Raw genomic sequence first — 17390 nt, 5'->3', positions numbered from 1 at the left:
GCGCATTGTGAAGGACGCCATCCGCCGGTTTTTTAAATGGAATGTTTTGTTGTGTGTTTACATGATTTTAAGAAAAGCGTTTTGGTTAGTTTAAGTCGAAAGTTTGGTTTTATTTTTTACTATGTGATATAAAAATTGTACAAAATAGTATGCCTGCAATAAGGGTAAGTTATCTGAAGGATATTGTAATATTGCATGTTGCCCATTTTATACTTCAACCAGGAACGTTCCTATAAAAATACTAAAAATAGAATAGGCCTAGCGTAGCCGAGGCCTGATATATATAGGCCTATGCCTAGGCTAGGCTAGGGCGTAGCCTAGTCAAGCCAGCAGTAAGCCTAGCCTAGGCGTAGTAGGCCTGGCTAGCAAGCCTAGGCTAGCTCTTCTTGTCAGGCGTAGGCATACATAAAAAGTGTAAAATCAGGAATTGATTGTCACATTTAATTGATTGATTGAACTTGATTTTAACTTTTGTTGGTGGGGGCGGGGAGTGGGGCAGACAGGTTCTAGGTCTGAGTTTGGGAGAGGGATTCCTGTCCCATTTACTTAGATAGTAGGGATTCTAGTGTTCACAGTTACCCCATTCATTTACAGGCAGGAAATTATTTATTTTATTATTTTTATTTATCGTTTAGGCCCTATATAAATCACAATGAAAATTTAAATTTCAATTAAAATGTATATGTCATTACCGTGACAAAATTTAAACTTTCTCACTGGTACCAACTGTGACAAAAATAGACACATGTCAAAACAATGAAAAGTCAACAACAACAACAACAACAAAAATTCTGACAAGGACTAATTAACTCGACATTTAAACTCAAACAATCATGAAACAAATCAGCTAAACAAATTTTTAGCAGAACATTTGACACGAAAATGTTCATACATATAGATAGACAAGTTCAAATAAAACAATTTGGATGGTACTTTCTTGACAGTGGCAAATGTTTTCCATTCTTAAACGAATTCCTAATTCTAATTGGATGTTATTCTATGTATGTATTGCATTAGGATAGTGTAAAGACTGTAAAAATAGAAAATGCCTATTTTATTCAACAAATTAACGTTAACAATCAATCAGTTACTATAAGCATTGAACTCCTGGCATTATATTTAAACTGGGCCACGGTATGTACTACTAGAAATTATCATTCAAAACATTTTGTGGTGCTAAAATGTACGACTAAAGTAATATTTTTTTTCCATTGTTAGCCAAGTGGAACAGTGCATTCTTATAACATAATTCTGATTCTGTGTTGTTTATAAAATTTAAATTAAAGAATAAAAATTATCCCTCCTAATCCCTCCTTCCATGAAATCTATAAGGTTTGTTATGTATGATGTCCAGAGCACCTTTTAAAGATAGCGATTAGCTCTGGGTGTGCAGACCTAATTTTAACCTGAAAATTTGCAGTTAAAATAACATGAAAATCTTAGCTCATGTTTTTTTACAGAATTTTTCATGTTTTATTGTACAGTATTTTGCCTGAGTTTAATATCCAACTTTTTTTAGCCACATTCCGAGTACAAGAAAAAATTCCGCTGGCATGATTCTGTCAAATCTGCATCATTCAGCCCAACCAAGCAGCAGTCAGCCGTCACAGCAGGACTATCATCCTTTGATGCTGGTATTATTATGATTTTATTTATTTACTACTGGTCAATTAAAAAAAAAAGTTCTTTCTCATCTTTTTGAAAAACTTAAAAGGATGGCCTATTAACTTGTTTTTTATTGGCCGTTGCCCTTTTCAAGTTTTTAAATTCTAGTAGTGTAAAAATATAAAGTTAATGGTTTCTCATATATTTACACCACAGGTAGGCAAAGAGCGGCCCGCCGGCCGAATGTGGCGTGATGGCATTTTTTGCGGCCCGTGAAAACCCTATATTGTGCAGCACACCTACCATCTTTAGCGAGAAAACCCTTTGTTTTTACGGCCCAACACTGATTATCTGTAGAAATTAATATATATCAAAACTCAGCATAAAGTAGTATAATAGCTGTGCATAAAGGTTTTTCTAGAAGTTCAGTTTTGGCCCTCAGTGTTCAATCAAAAATTCACTTTGGGCCCTCCCCCCAATCCATTTTTATACCCACCCTTGATTTACTCATTCCAGCAAAATTCACTAGTCCTTAGCATATGTTGAACCAAAAAATGGTATATGTGTGTCTGGGTAAGTGTATGTGGGTGTGGCTTTTTTAAAGTAGACTTCCGATGACAGCAAAACAGGAAGGGGTGGGGACAAGGATGTGGAAGTATCGCATCAAAAGTAGCACCACACTTCTCATCTGATTTTATTTGTTACCTCGTCTGATATTTTTTTTATTGCCTAGTGATCTAGTAATTTTTTAGTAGATTGTTAACAAATACTCTGCATTACTCTTTGTAAAACTTGAGATCATTATTGTTATTGTTATTTTATTATTTCATAATAATTATTCTATCAGCAAAAACGTATTCGAATATCAGGGAACCAGCTTTACAGCATAAGAAACAGACAATCAATGCCCCAAGGCTGACAAACATCACAAGCCAGGACTTCGGCAACATCTCACCAGAAGAATATAATGATTCTGTTAAAGACCATCCAGTGCCACTGAAACCATCATTGCGACAAACCTCTAAAGGTGATGAACCTAGAAAATTTACCAATGGGGCTTCTACTAGTGTCCTTTCAAAAACCAGGTTTGCTGTCATTAAATTTTATACATTTAATTAAAGATAATTAGGGGCAGAGTCAGGATTTTTAAAATGGGAAAAGGAGAAGGGAAACCGGTTATACATAATTTAAAGATACAATTTAAGTAAAATGCATTATTTAAAATTAAAATGTGTGGAATGTTTATGCTTTCAATGAATATTATTTTTATCCATGTAATTTTACAGCAAGAAAGATAAAGAAAACGATGTGAATCCAAATAATATAGACAATGTTCCCAAACCAACACATAAAGAGAGAGACGTTGTCAATAGCAACTCAGGAGCAAGTAAATCCCCTAAGAAGGATAAGAATGAGGTTAGTTCAGTAGGCTTTATTTCAGTTCTCACAACTTTGCCAATCAAACCTGTTCATTACAAAATTCACCCTTGCCTGTTAAAACATGAATATCCTGACAATAGTAAACACATAGGGGTTTGATCTTATCCCCAGTTTCTGTAGCGTTAAGTGGATGAGGGTGTGATGCTCCCCCTGTGTTGGACACAAGTTAAACCCAGCAGTAAATTGCTGGTACCCATTGATACAGATGGGTAGACTGAAGCAATGTAGATTAAGTGCCTTGCTCAAGAACACAGGTGAAATGCGCTTGTGTGTTTGGTACGTAATAAAGTTGGTGGTCACTTGCATGTAATAATTTCATCTTTTGTATTTCTGTTCAAAAACAAAAATTGATTCAGCCTAAATCCATAATATTAATTATCACTTTTTTTTATATGACAGGTAAATCGAGCAATGCAGTACCAGGCTGGAATAAGAGCCCCTAAATTTGGAGGACCTAAATTTAGCTCCGAGTACCAACGACAATTTGCCTGGAAGAAGCCAGTAATTAAGGAGTCCCCATTGATTGCTGCTGAACAAGTAAGTTATCTAACTCTTCATGCTGGAAGCTTCTTATTGCTTCAATTGTTGAAGATCTAAACCCTATAACCGTGTCTCATTATAAGTCAGTTCTGACTTGGTATATATAATGCTTGCATTGGTAACAGGTCTTGGGTTCAAATCCTATACAGAACACATAACTTTTATTGGTCTTGAAAAAGTACAGTACAAGAAATTACTTGGTTGTTGGCAAACTTTAAAAAATCACTATTGAATACAGTAAATATTAAAAACTGTATATACCGTATTGAAAACAACAAAACACTAAGGATAAAATATAGTACATTAAAATTAGTTTTTTTAAATGTTTAGTTACTGTAAACATTAATGCCTCCTGTGTAATGAAACTAATGATTTTTTTAACTTATTTTTTAAAATTTCAGATGGTATATAATTCACAGGCCAATATTGCTCCATATGTTCCTGATAAAATCCAAAGGAGCAGTGAATACCAGACCCAGTTTAAACCTTGGCAACTGAAGACACATCATACTAACACAGAAAAACTTAAAAGGCTAGCTGAGAATGAGATAAAAGCCAAGTACAGACTTAAAACTAAAGTATGTATATGTTTGTTATTTTAAGTCAGGCACTCACTGAGTCATACGATGGATGTATGTTTGACAGCCGACGAATCCAACTCCGTTCCCTGTAAGTGCCAGACGACGCAACTCTGCTGATTGTTCGTGGCAGTCTGAACAGATCGTCATTAAAGGCGATATGTTGCGTGCGCGTCGTTGCATTTTACATAAAATGGAGCCGCCCGACGAGCGTTTGACGCAGTGAGTGACTGGCTTTAAACTGAAGCTCTGTCCACACTATCAAATTTTATTTTGACAAAAACATATGACATGCCTAAATATGGTCATGATGACATCACATCATGACCATAGGCACATCGTGACTATATATGGGCATACATTTTTGTCAAAATGTAGACAGAGCTTTAGAATTTGTATTTGAGATTGTTTTAAATAATTTTTTTACTAAGAGCAAAACATTAATTCTAATTTAGATAAAAGTAAATAATTTATTTAGTGTAATGATGGTGACGAAAACTATGATCACATTGAGGATCATTCACTAGTAATCTGCCTTTTCACAGGCCTGCTTATGGGTTTGTGACGCTAAAGTTTCCCTGGTGTCTTTGCTACGCTTTACTTTTAACCTCTACAACTTCAGTTCTATTTTAGACTAAAACAGTTATTGTGTTAAGAAAAAAAATGAAGAGTTTTACTAATAATTATGTAGCAGCTGTAGGTAGTATTTAATTATCTCTTATAGTATAAAGCAGCATATTGAGAGGTTCTCACAAACAATAAGAAGAAAAATAAATATAAGAGAAAATTAATAAGAAAGAGCAAACACAAATGCAGTATATAAAAAGATTACACCACCAAACAGAATTTTGATGAATACGGAGAAATCAGTCTCTTTTATCCCTTTCACCTTAGAAGAAAAAGAAGAAACGTCTCTCACCAGATAAAATGGCAGCTGCAGGAGTGCCGTCAACTATCGTTCATGAAGATCCAAGTTTACTGAAAAAAGTGCAGAATCCGCAAGTCCCTTTCTTTCCCCATGCTAGTTTCAAGTAAGTTCTATCTATATGCATTGTCTTAACCTGTATTCAGCCTTATGGATTATATAATAGTAGACATGCTACTAATAGGTCACTTATTTGTGTTATTTCAGGTTTTTCCCCTAAAAAGTTACACATCAAGACTTAACTTATAATGTTGGTTTGTGGCCACCTTGATTTCATTTATGTTAATAAATCCATTTCCTTTTTTAAAACTAGTTTAATATACATATTATATTTGAACTAGTAGCCATATTAGTCTTTCTGTCTATGCAGATTCAGAAGAGGTCAAAGTAAGCTCTATGCACTGTGGCAGTTTACTTGTCATAAGCCCTGGTAATACAGCACGTGAAAATGTGTTTTGTATAAAGTTACTGCAAGCAATTTACTCCTAAAAAAGCCTTTTGTTATCTTTCTTTTTTGATGCTGTAGGAAATGGAAGTCTGAATACCGCTCAAACTTCAAGGCACCAGACAAATTCAACTACGAAAGTGGTGTCTGGAAGGGTGCCGATCCACCTCAGATACAACCGCGAGACGATACTTCCGCAAGAGAAAAGATCACGAAAAATGACAAGGCCAGTCAGCCTGTTGTCGACAACAATGTCCCAAATTGGTTTGATGAGGTAAGTCATAGTTTCATATCATGATTGGTATTCCAGAGAACTTTAATTTGTTAATCATTAATTGTTTCATAGTATTTTAGGTTTATTGTCTAGTAGGTGGGTTGCAGGAGTACAATGCTTTTCTTAGCATTAAAACATAGTTTCTATAAGTTCTATATATACACACTATTACATATATATACACACTATATATACACACTATATATACACACTATATATACACACTATTACATTTTCTGTGACAAATGTCTATGAGTTGCCCATGTTGCTTAGTACTCTAAAGTGGGGCATTCACTGCGTCCAGTGGTTGTCAGCTGAGAACGCAACACCACAATGTGTGCGCAGTAGATTGTTTTTAATGACAATCAGCTCAGACTGCCACTGACAACCAGCAGATGGCGTTGCGTCATCTAGTGCTCACAGGAAGCGGTGCTTTACATGTTGTACAGCATAGTAAGTGCCTAACTTTAGACTGTGAAAATGTTCTTTTTAAAGTAATTTTTCCAAACGAAATGATCGGCTCCTTTCCATGCTGGAGACCTGAGTCCCTACCTGTGCCCACCACTGTGGCACTTTTTCATATCATTGCTACGGCTTATATTATTGTTACTATATAAGGTGTCAGAGCTGAGGAATCGAGCGAAAGAGTACAAGAAAAGGGCAAGGGGAACTCACTTCTCCCGGGAACACCTTGCCCAGCTGTTGGCAGAACAAGCTAAATTGTGGGACCAGACAGATAATGGAAATGATGGTCATCAGGAAAACATTGGTACTAATGAACAGGCAATGTATGATAGTTTCCCACTCATTTTGACTTGACCAGAATAACATATAATTGTCAATATCAAGATTTTTGTGTCTTGGGGAAAATCAGTTGTACAACATATATAAAAATGATTTTCCTCTAGAGCCTGGCTTTAAAATCATTAATCCATCAGCAACGTCATATCTCTTTATCACCTAGGGCTCCAGCAGGCAAACCTAGCAATAAAGATGATGTGATTCTACACGTGCCTACCAGCAAAGGAGATGCTGATAATCAGTCACCAGTGAGACGGAAGCTAGCCTGGAATGAGAAGAATGACCAAAATTCTAACAACAATGAAAACAATTCAAGGTGATAATAAATGTTATTCATTTAAGTAATATTCAAATTAGTCGAGTTCATCAATATTATTATTTTATTGTGATATTTTCAACTTTAAATTAAATGAAGATATTATAGTATTAAATTGGTTAAATAATTTTTTGCCTTATTTTCTGAAGCTCAATCCAGACTATCAAATTTTCTTTGACAAGAAACTGTTTTATGCCCATATATAGTCATGATCTGCCTATATATGGTCATAATATGATGTCATCATGACCATATTTAGGCATGTCACATGATTTTGAGGTTACAACTCTATCCAAGATGGATGGGGTTCTTTTTCCAAGCCTAGTGTTCAAGGAATATAAGCAGTTTACAAGAACTATTGTTGTCCCTGCGTATGACATGCGAGATCAAATTGTGCTGCTGTTGATGGTAAAACTCTGTATTATTGGGGTTTTAACAATTTCATATATCCATCATTGTTAATGACATACCCCAGTCAGCGTGTTCAATGGTTGTATCACAATTCAGAGTTGAAACCATCTTCTTTCTGAAGCCATGTATAATCATAGAGTGTAGAAAGTAATTGTATTAAATTAATGAAAGTATATTTTATTTTTTCTTACAATATAAATGCTTTCTTGTTTTTATGCTATTCTAGCATTGGCAGTATTCCAACTCCAACTGGATTAAGAGATTCTGCGTCTTCAAGTAGTATTGTAGATATCATCGATGAAAATGGAAGAGTTACTACACCAGACTTACCAGAAAAGGGTATCAAGCAAAGGCATCACTTTGACAGGACCACACCAAGCACTGGTATATGGACACATTTTATTAAGCAATACATCTCCTAAGGCTTAAGCTACCAAGACTGGCAACTTGTTTGATTTCTTGGGCAAGGCATTTTATCCATGTTGCCTCTCCCCTCCAAAGAATTTTTTTTCATGTCTTGTGGTTTTTAAAAGCTCATTGAGATGATTGTTTTTATTGTGGAAGGTGATATATAAATACTGAATCATTAACCATTGATATTATTGGGTAGCTACTACATAGTAGGTTTAAATTACAATTGCTTACTGCAACATCATAATATATTCCCCAGGGGGCTGGGAATATGTTCCATAAGTTCCTGTACGAATTACTGGTATAATAATTAAAAGCACAGGCCTTGGTGTAATGCGCTATATAGACCAAAAATATTATTACATAAGCAAGTATAGTAAATACTTTTAAATCCCAGATATGTAGTCCAAGATTATTTCTAGTCTTGCTCTGTGTGCCTCAATTTTTACTGTATGGCGTTTGTCCTTTTCTTTTGTTTTTGCAGGAGGAGCTTTATTAACATCCCCACAACCAACTAGAAGGGATGTCATCTCTTCCCCGGTTCATAAGGACCCACTCAGCAATCAACCAATCTACAAACCTAGTAATCGTACATATGCTATTGATAAGTCACCTTCAAGATATGCAAAAGGTAATGTATGATTGGGTTCTGTACATCTTATGATAATGTCAATTGAGAGAGCAGCTTAGCTCAGTTGGCTAAACGGTAGCCACTTTGTGTGCGCTGAACCATGGAAATCTCTTGGTCCCCGGTTCAATTCCCATAGCTCCTTTCCTTGCATGTATTTCAGAGAGCTGGAGGAAAAGAGTAAGGGGATTGCATCCAGTATACTGCATAATCACAACCAGAAGAAGCCCACTGACTTTCGTGGGTTATCCTTGGTGTTTACACCGAAAAAAATCCATCCGATAATGATCCTTCGCTAATAATAATAAAATACGAGTTACATGTAACACTTGAAACAGCTCTCTAGCTAGCTTGTCAGGTGAATCCATGATGGGTTTCATAATGATTATGATGCTGCTGATAATAATAATGATGATAATTATGATTATTATAATCTTAATAATCAACAAATACATATTTTTTGTAATCTTTGAAGGAAGTGGAAGGCCAGGTCTTACATATGTGAAAGGTCACAACCAGGATCATGGTAGTGGGGATGAATCTGATGATGATGACATCACTCCTGTGAAAATGACTGAATTCCAATCAAAGACAGCAAAGGTAAGCAACTGTCTTTAGTTAACTGCTAATAAAGTCATGGACAATTATAATAGCCAAGTTATGTGATAAAAGTAATTGGTCTCCAGTTTTCACAATATGGTACAGAATGAAGCTATACACAGGAAGACAGTCCTTTGCTCAGTGCAAACATGTAAAATTATGTGATGATTCCAGCTAGACTAGTTGCTTTTTGAGACTAAAAGTAGGTTTAGTCCCCAAATATTTCCAATTACTTTAGTCCTTAGCATCTATTGATTCTCAAATTCCTTAACTTTAGGCTGGTTTCCTTAAAATCGCTACACTGTCACCACAGTGTTTTCAGTGCAATCGTTGTACTGCCTTGCAGTCCCTGACGGAATAAGGAAGGCTCCCCCGATTCGACCGACCAAATTAGCATCACCAAAAGCTGTCGGCGATAGAGTGTAGCAATTGTATTTAAACCAACCTTTTCCATTTGGCCGTAATATTGAATTTGACTTTCTTTGGACTTGCTCTTACTCTGCGATTGTGTGTTTTCAATAACTAGTTGTCAACAAAAAATGTATGTTTTAGTGCTAGGTGTAAAAAGCACCAGCCTAGAAATATAATATTCCTGGCTGGGCAATACATAGAGTAAAGCAATATGGGCACTATTAAAATATTAGTGCATGGTAGGGAATAGGAAAATAATGTTGGAGTTACAATGATGACGTCACGGTTGACTTTTAATTGCTTTTAGGTTCCAAAACCACTGGCAGCATCTCCCACCGCAGGAGTGAGATCCAGAGACCCAGACCCACTGAATGATGATTTGTCAGAACATTCCTTCAACAGACATTCCAACAATTACTTTGAAACCAGTGCAAGGATGAAGCACATACAAGGTACCAGAGCTCCTCCAAGCACATGGGCAGCACCTCGGCAACATAAAGACCAGCCTCGTCCTTCAACCACTGAAGGTAAGTTAGCACTTAAAAGTAATAACAGATCTTTGTAATCAGGGTGCGACTATCTGAACACAAAGCTGTGCAAATAAAGGATGGTGCCTTCTAAGGATTTCTATAAAGTATGGGAACCCTCAAGTGACTTTCCTGACAGACCTAAATAAATATATATGAGCTAATATATTTTAGAACTTACTATAGTGATCAGAATGGTAGTGCTGAAGTAGAATTGAGAGTAATAATCCTGAGTAGTAATGGTGATAATGGTAGTGTGTAGTATTGATGGTGATCACACTGCTAATTGTGCTAATTAGAATGATGGTATTCAGAAGTGTGGTGGTATTGATAATACATCCGACTAGAATACTAAGTCCTGCATGTGACTTATTTATCACAGGTCACAAAAGAACAGATTCAATTTTATTCATTACAATTACCTACAGGTCCCTTGGATCAACCAAATACTGGCAGTATACAGGGTCGGCCACTGACAGCAATGCCAAAGTCACGGAAGCAGGCTCGGGCAGAGGACTTTCCGTCAGATGATGCGTCGTCAGTGTCTTCAGCACGGCAGGCTCGGGGAAAGCTTGCAGCCAAATCCAACAAGACATCTGTACCAAGGCCTGAGGCTCCGCGTGCATGGAGTATACCAACAAACGAAGATATACATCCATCATTGGGTGTGTCGAAGTTAGACGACAGTCCAGCCAGCGACCAAATGTCGATGTCGGATATATCAAGCGTTTCGAGTTGTTCACTGGCATCAGACATTCTTGACCGAGCCCGGAAGAGAAGGGACAAATTTTGGGGAAAGTAATTTTATACGGGTTAATTCAATAGCACATTTCCGAGAGTTTTAAAAAAACTTTTTACTAGAACATTTGACAAAGACAATTATAATATTTTTCAGCATAAAAACTGTTTCCTATAATTATGCAAAAAAAAAATGTTTCAGTACAGTACTTTCCCTATTTTTAAAAATGTATGTAAATATTTTTTCAAATGTCCTTGTACTGTACATCTTAAAGGTTGATATTACCATTTTTTATGATAGCAGTGTGTAATGTAGTGAAGTACATATAGCATAGTCCAATAACACTTTCAACATTTAAATACTTTTACCTTCCTTTTTAAAATGAAATAATCATACTTGTTAAATGTATCAGGTATTTTTAACATTCTCATTACCAAATGTTTTTAATAAATTGTTTTTACATGTACAGTACTGTTAAATGGGTAAAGTATATTTTGAAAGAATGAACAGTATTTTTTGCTAGGTAAATGCTGTTTTGAGATGGGAATGTTTTATATTTATTCGGTGTATGCTGGTACTGGACAGTAAAATTGAACAATTGTAATGTGTTACCTGCGACACAAATTATTCAGTTGTAAAAATCGAAATAAAACCACTGAAAACACTTGTCATGTTTACATAGTTTTTTTTTATGGTGTCCATTTCCAAGGAATTACACAAATAGTGCCATCAGATAATTTTTGACTTCTAATAAGCGAGTTGAGTAGCAAGGCAGGGGCGTTGCTAACTACAGTCTTAACATCGGCTCTGGTTCGAGCCGCTCCTCACCCAGTGTTCGGTTGGTAGAGCCAAGTATTTGCAGATAACAGGGGCGGATCCAGAAATGTCCAAAAGGGGGAGACGGAAGGGGGGACCGAAAGTTGGGCCGATTGAGACAACACCGTCGTAGGGGAAATTTTTGTGTTCTAGACGCCCGAACATAACATTTGAGACATTCTTGGCCATCATTTTTTCCTTTTTCTCTCTTTTTTTACCTCCCAAAAGGGGGGCTGGGCCGCCGCCCCCCCCCCCCTAAATCCGCCCCTGGATAAGGACTTAAAATGCTCATGTGCACCCATTGTGTGAACCCATTGCATCTTTCGAAATAGTAGGGGGTCACCCTATGGTTCATTTCAGCACCTCATGGAATGTGAACATGTAGTCACAGAGCACTCCCTTGCTCAATTCAACACAATGACGCTACAAGTTATGGGTTATTCTCCTACCTTGCCATTTATTGATGATGGCATTGTTGGTACTGTATTAGTGGCAACGTTGATATCGGTGAGGAACGCAGGATTCTGCTTGGGGTGGTGCCATCAGTAGGGATCAAGAAGGGACTTTCACAGATAGTGTCTAGACCAGGGATGGCATAAAAATTGGTCGCAGGGCCAAAAATGAATTTTTGATTTAACACCAAGGGCTGCACCAAAACTTTGATGTTTTCAGTGTGCTTCCAAAAACACCAATTTTCTCAGTTTTAATATTACTTTTTACATATGATCAGTGTCCAGCTGCATAGTTGGGACTAAGGCAAGAAAACCTGTACAATGAAGGCACCTTTAAATGGCTAGAAATGCCACTTTCAAACTTAGTCTGAATATAAATTTCTTTATTTCTCCATTTTGTCACTGGTGGATGCTCACCTTGAATTTGCCACTGGCAAGCATAGATGTTTATTTAATTATTTCTTTAAACATTTAATATGAAAACCTATGAGTCAAATCTATTATAAAATATACAGAAAAATAATGTGGTTTGCAAAACTTTTTCCAGTCCCGCACTGTAGTTGTATTGTCACAATATTGTTTGAGATGTAGTCTTTAAAAGAGAACTAGCAAAATGATTTTTTGTTCTAGAGAGGATTTTTGATTTGCCATTAATAATAAAATCAACCTTAAAATCGTTTTTTGGCTTTTTTTAAATGAAGTTATAGGCGATTATATACGATTTTACCATGACGTCACTGGCGAAAAATTAACAAAAGATCGTGTAAATAGCGCCGTGTATATGGTATTCGCCGCGTACGATCTTTGCGTGTATGCTGTAACCATGGCTGTAAATTGTGAATGTTACAGCATGGAGGTATTAATAATACCTCCATGGTTACAGCATGCACTGAAAGATCGTACGCGGCGGATACCCTACGCGGTGGATACCCTACGCGGCACTATTTACACGATCTTTTGTTACTTTTTCGCCAGTGACGTCATGGTAAAATCGTATATAATCACCTATAACTTCATAAAAAATAGCCAAAGAACGATTTTAAAGTTGATTCTATTATTAATGGCATATCAAAAATCCACTTTAGAACAAAAAATCATTTTGCTAGTTCTCTTTTAAGGAGTTCAGTATAACACCATCAGAACATGCTTAGAGCAACCATGCTCCTAACAGGTGTAAGAGCCTTAAAAACTAAGATGCAATGCACTACCAAAATACTGCACATGGTTTGTAAACACTGAACAAATTTTGAAAAAAAAAAGAATACTAAAGACATATTTCAATTTTATATATTTTTAATTGTGTCCTTTTACTAGGAATTTACAGAAATAGTCCCCATCAGACCAAAATGCTGAGTACATTTTGACTTATGATCTTGGTCTTTCCTTCTTCTCTTTGTACAAAGCCCACATGGAAACATTTGCGACCTTCACAACTTTGAATCGTACGCCAGGAATATCACCGACAGCATGGCCCTTTCGTCCAAATCCAGCTACCAAAACCTCATCGTTTTCCTGAGAAAATAAATATAGTACTTATATAATATGATAAGGTGATGCAATTACTTCAATCAAATTTGTTTTCTTCCAGAATTACATTGTTTAAGGTTTTTTTTGCAAGACAATTTTTTTATCCATGGCAGCCATTTTAAATCATAAGACCTTTAACCTAGGAAAATGTGATAAAATGCATGAAGGCTGTAAGTGGAATTCTCTTCATAAGGCCTAAAAAATTGTTTGCCCTTCTTTTTTTTAAATGATAAAAAAAGGGTATGTGGAAAAAGTTTCTTCCCCACCCCACCCCAAGATTACTCATCAGATGGTATAAAAATAACCCACAGCTGACATTTTGCAATGAATGTATTCCCAGAACCATAATATCTTATGCAGCTGTCAATTGTAAGACGCACTATACGTCAAATATGCGTCATACATTAGCATTCTATGACGCACCCCTCCATCAAACATGTGACCGACTATTGTGTGAAATTGACGCACCAAAAAATGATTTTGTGACGGACCATCTCTTGAAAGTGACTGTACTCGACAAGTACATTATGACGCACACATTACACGTACAAATTCCTACAGTCTCTTGATTTTATTTAGGCTATTTCTTCACAAGATTATATAATAAAGATTCCATACATTGTACTGTAATATCATCAAAGATCTGACTATCACATAACTCCGAGATTTACGTGTAACAAAAATAGAAGCGTCCAAGTAGGCGTCCTAGTTTTTAACCATGGTTTGAAAGAATTTGCACGTAGATCAAAGTTATCAAAGTTTAATAGTAATTGTAATTACTAGAGGGGCCCTACGCAGCGCTATTATTGCACGCAAAAATCGTGGAGAATGCTATTTTATAATAAGATCTTTGAATATCATTTTGGTCATGCAAATTTTTTTTTAATTACGTCATTCTGTACATCGGCCGCTAGAGGGCGTTATTTGTTTATGTCAGCATTTTGTAATGCCGGACATAGATGCACCTATTTTTCACAGTGTGACTGACCAAAATGGGTTTTTGACGGACTCCCTGCGTCAAAATATTATGGTAAATGACGCACCTTTCCCGGGGGTTGTATAATGCGTCTTACAATTGACAGCTGCATTACATCAAACAACTTTAGACAACTTTGTAGGGCTTCTAGCAAAAAATAAAGACCAATTCACACACATTTTTTTTTTTATTTGTAAAGAAAAAAGCAAAAAGCTAAAAAAAGTGTTTTTAATGTTTTTTTGTTTTGCCGCCCTTTTTTTCCAGTGAGTTAGGGGCGGGTGCGGAGGGCAACCAATTTTTTTTTAGGCCTAACAGTAGGTAGTATTATTATTACCTCAATGTAGTTCAAGCAACCATCTCTTGGTACAAAGGCGGTGATCTTTTTACCATTCTTGATCAACTGAACACGCACACATTTCCTAATGGCAGAGTTTGGCTGTTTGGCTTCCACACCACTAGAAAAGAAAGTTTTAGGAAAGTGAACATTTAGATGCAAATGGGTTTATAAGATCTTATCCCACTAAATGACAATTAAAAAAAAAAGATTTTATGGTAGAGTATGGAAAACAACAAACCACTTTGTATATATATAACATCTATGTTGCTGCCATCTGGCTGGTAGCAATATTAGTATTATTCAATCAGTGTGAAATCGTATATTAAACAATAACCTTCTAATACCAATTCTAATCACATTTTATTTCTTTCTATAAATTATTATCAATATATCAGTAGATTTGACAAAAAGTAACTAGAAAGAGGCAAATGCCCTAAAGAAAAATCAACTGGATGACTCCAATCGACACTTGTGGTGAGTAACATTAAACATCAAAACATATGAAACAAAGTACTTTTGGTGTGTACTCTCAAATAAACATGATTTATTTAATTAACACTGTGGCACATATTTGATGGCAGAATGTGGCGAGGAAATTCAAATTTTCAGAGCTTTTTCAAGAGCAGTAATTTCAACTGAAATTTCATATTGCAAACACTTACATCTTTTCCAAAACAATGCCCTTAGCATGAGATGCCCCTCCGAATGGGTTAGCTTTGAGGGCAGTACCCAAATGAGCCTTTTTGTAATCCTTATCATGCCATCTTTGATCACGACGATGGTTCCTTAGCTTACGGGCTGTACGCAGACCTCTGGGCTTACCACTACCTATATAGCATACACACAAAAGAAAAAATAGACTTATTCAACTGGTTTCTCATTAAACTCAATAAACATATAAAAATGTTTTGAAGTCAGGCTCCAGAGGAAAAATATTTATATGTTGTAAAACAGATATTTCTAGACACAAAAGGGTGTTTTAAGAAAACTCCTGAACGGTTAATGAGATAAAGATTGCAGAGTTTTTCGTCAAACACCATTTCTGTGTATTAGAAAAACCAGTTGTACAACATATCAATTTTTTTTTTCTCTGGAGCTTGACTTTAACAAAACATATTTCACTGGAATCATCCCAAAACTAACATACTGCCGCTAAATTTTAAACTGAGCAATTAGCTTAAGACTATGGGTGGCAGTATTGTATACTTCAGTAGAGACGAAGCTGTAATACTTTTACTCAAAATTATGGTACTAGTAAGTCAATTACAGTAAATGACCCATCATTTTAAAGCTTATATGTAATGTGGGGAATATGAATATATTAAGTCAATTCTCTTGTTTTAATAGCTGATGCTGGTTTTGGCATGGCAAGCCTCATTTAGACTAGTTTACAAAAGTGCAAAGATCACAATAAAAATTACTTTCATAAATTAGCACTAAAAATATCAGGAAGTTTATCATCAAACAAAGTACACAAATTGCATTTAAAATGAATTTTTATTATCTTGAATTTTTGGGCTATTGTATTATAAATAAAATGTTTGTATTTTTATTTTTATTATTTTTAATATATAGTGGATATAGGCCTACAGCTCACTGATGGCTTTTGGAGGAAATACAGTTAGCGTAAATATGAAATTGAATTGAATTTTCATTAGACTAGTGTACAAACAATTTGAATATACCATAATTGGTTTTTTTTTAAATTGATGAGAGAGGTTGGTTGGTACAATAAATTATTTCGCTTTTGTTTTTATCGATGAGGGAGGGACTGTTTATATTTGGCCTGTACTAAAAACTGATTTAATTTTAATTTTTATATTCTTTTTAAAGAAAATGTATTTTGAATTCACAAAATTGCATTTTTATTTTATGCAGTTGAAATAATTGATGCGGCAAAAAAAATTTTTTTTTTTTATTTCCGCATCAATATTTCCCAAATTTTTGACACAGGCACAGGCGGGAGTGATAATCTAATATTAATAAATTTTTCTATTTGCCCTATTATTGATTGTAAGTTAAAAATCATTTGGTAAACGCTTTCAGGGATGGATGCGAAACCGTATTAGCGCCGGACTAGTCTATGCTCTACCTAGACTGTACATAGGTAGCGGAGAGCTAGGCTAGGTTGGTATAAGACCTAGGGTTTTAGGCCTACAGTCATTGCCAACAACACAGCTCCTGTCCTCGATCCACAGATAGAGGGTGCGCTGCCAGCCAGGCCTAAATGACTGATTATTTTATCCCAATTTTATCTAAAGAACGGATGTATTTTGGACACCTGAATCAAGACTAACTTAGGTCAAAATAAGTATAATAAAATTATGTTAATTTTAAACCCATTTCATTTTTCTATAATATGAAAATAAACCGTTCAAACACCGCACATGTTTTCCTTACCCATTTTGTTCAAGGTTGGATCGAAAAGACCAATCCCATAATGCAATCTTACCAATTGAATCGACGGCGGATAGAGGGCAGCTTCCAAAAACTTCAAACCCCATTCCCGGCAAAATTTCACAAAAAAAAAATTTTTATAGAAAAAATGCATATGCTATAAACTATTTATGATAAGTAATGGAAAAATATTGGATCAATTTTAGTTTTAAGCAAAATAATAAAAAAAATGAA

At 35.6% G+C, this 17390-nt stretch overlaps 2 protein-coding genes across 2 annotated transcripts; one reads left to right on the top strand and one right to left on the bottom strand.

Moving 5' to 3' along the window:
• Positions 1–20: 20 nt before the first annotated feature.
• LOC117111732 (nuclear protein MDM1-like) lies at positions 21–11318 on the top strand. Its single transcript, XM_033254733.1, has 15 exons — positions 21–164; positions 1520–1634; positions 2453–2690; positions 2892–3021; positions 3445–3582; positions 3987–4163; positions 5058–5194; positions 5615–5807; positions 6426–6595; positions 6772–6924; positions 7562–7719; positions 8231–8377; positions 8850–8974; positions 9693–9912; positions 10341–11318. Exons 1-15 carry the CDS (start codon positions 150–152, stop codon positions 10712–10714), a joined length of 2490 nt encoding a protein of 829 aa, XP_033110624.1. The 5' UTR covers positions 21–149; the 3' UTR covers positions 10715–11318.
• Positions 11319–13194: 1876 nt separating this feature from the next.
• On the bottom strand, positions 13195–17255 carry LOC117111737 (40S ribosomal protein S23). The gene is made up of 4 exons (XM_033254737.1): positions 17160–17255; positions 15422–15587; positions 14757–14877; positions 13195–13431 (listed from the first exon to the last, which is right to left on the bottom strand). The coding sequence occupies exons 1-4, from the start codon at positions 17161–17163 to the stop codon at positions 13285–13287; spliced, it is 438 nt and encodes a 145-aa protein (XP_033110628.1). The 5' UTR covers positions 17164–17255; the 3' UTR covers positions 13195–13284.
• Between the last annotated feature and the right edge of the window lie 135 nt (positions 17256–17390).

Source organism: Anneissia japonica, unplaced genomic scaffold (genome assembly GCF_011630105.1).
Source record: "Anneissia japonica isolate Jap-2015-1 unplaced genomic scaffold, ASM1163010v1 scaffold288126_len377047_cov203, whole genome shotgun sequence".
Classification (NCBI taxonomy): domain Eukaryota; kingdom Metazoa; phylum Echinodermata; class Crinoidea; order Comatulida; family Comatulidae; genus Anneissia; species Anneissia japonica.
This window is presented reverse-complemented; position numbering and strand designations above follow the sequence as displayed.

What these genes read in the sequence shown, in the direction of transcription:
- LOC117111732 (XM_033254733.1), top strand. An exon ending in TCCCAAATTGGTTTGATGAG is followed by an intron (nt 5,808 to 6,425) that starts GTAAGTCATAGT and finishes TTACTATATAAG; the next exon opens with GTGTCAGAGCTGAGGAATCG. An exon ending in TCGTCCTTCAACCACTGAAG is followed by an intron (nt 9,913 to 10,340) that starts GTAAGTTAGCAC and finishes AATTACCTACAG; the next exon opens with GTCCCTTGGATCAACCAAAT.
- LOC117111737 (XM_033254737.1), bottom strand. An exon ending in GGCATTGTTTTGGAAAAGAT is followed by an intron (nt 14,878 to 15,421) that starts GTAAGTGTTTGC and finishes TTTCTTTTCTAG; the next exon opens with TGGTGTGGAAGCCAAACAGC. An exon ending in GTTGCTTGAACTACATTGAG is followed by an intron (nt 13,432 to 14,756) that starts GTAATAATAATA and finishes TTATTTTCTCAG; the next exon opens with GAAAACGATGAGGTTTTGGT.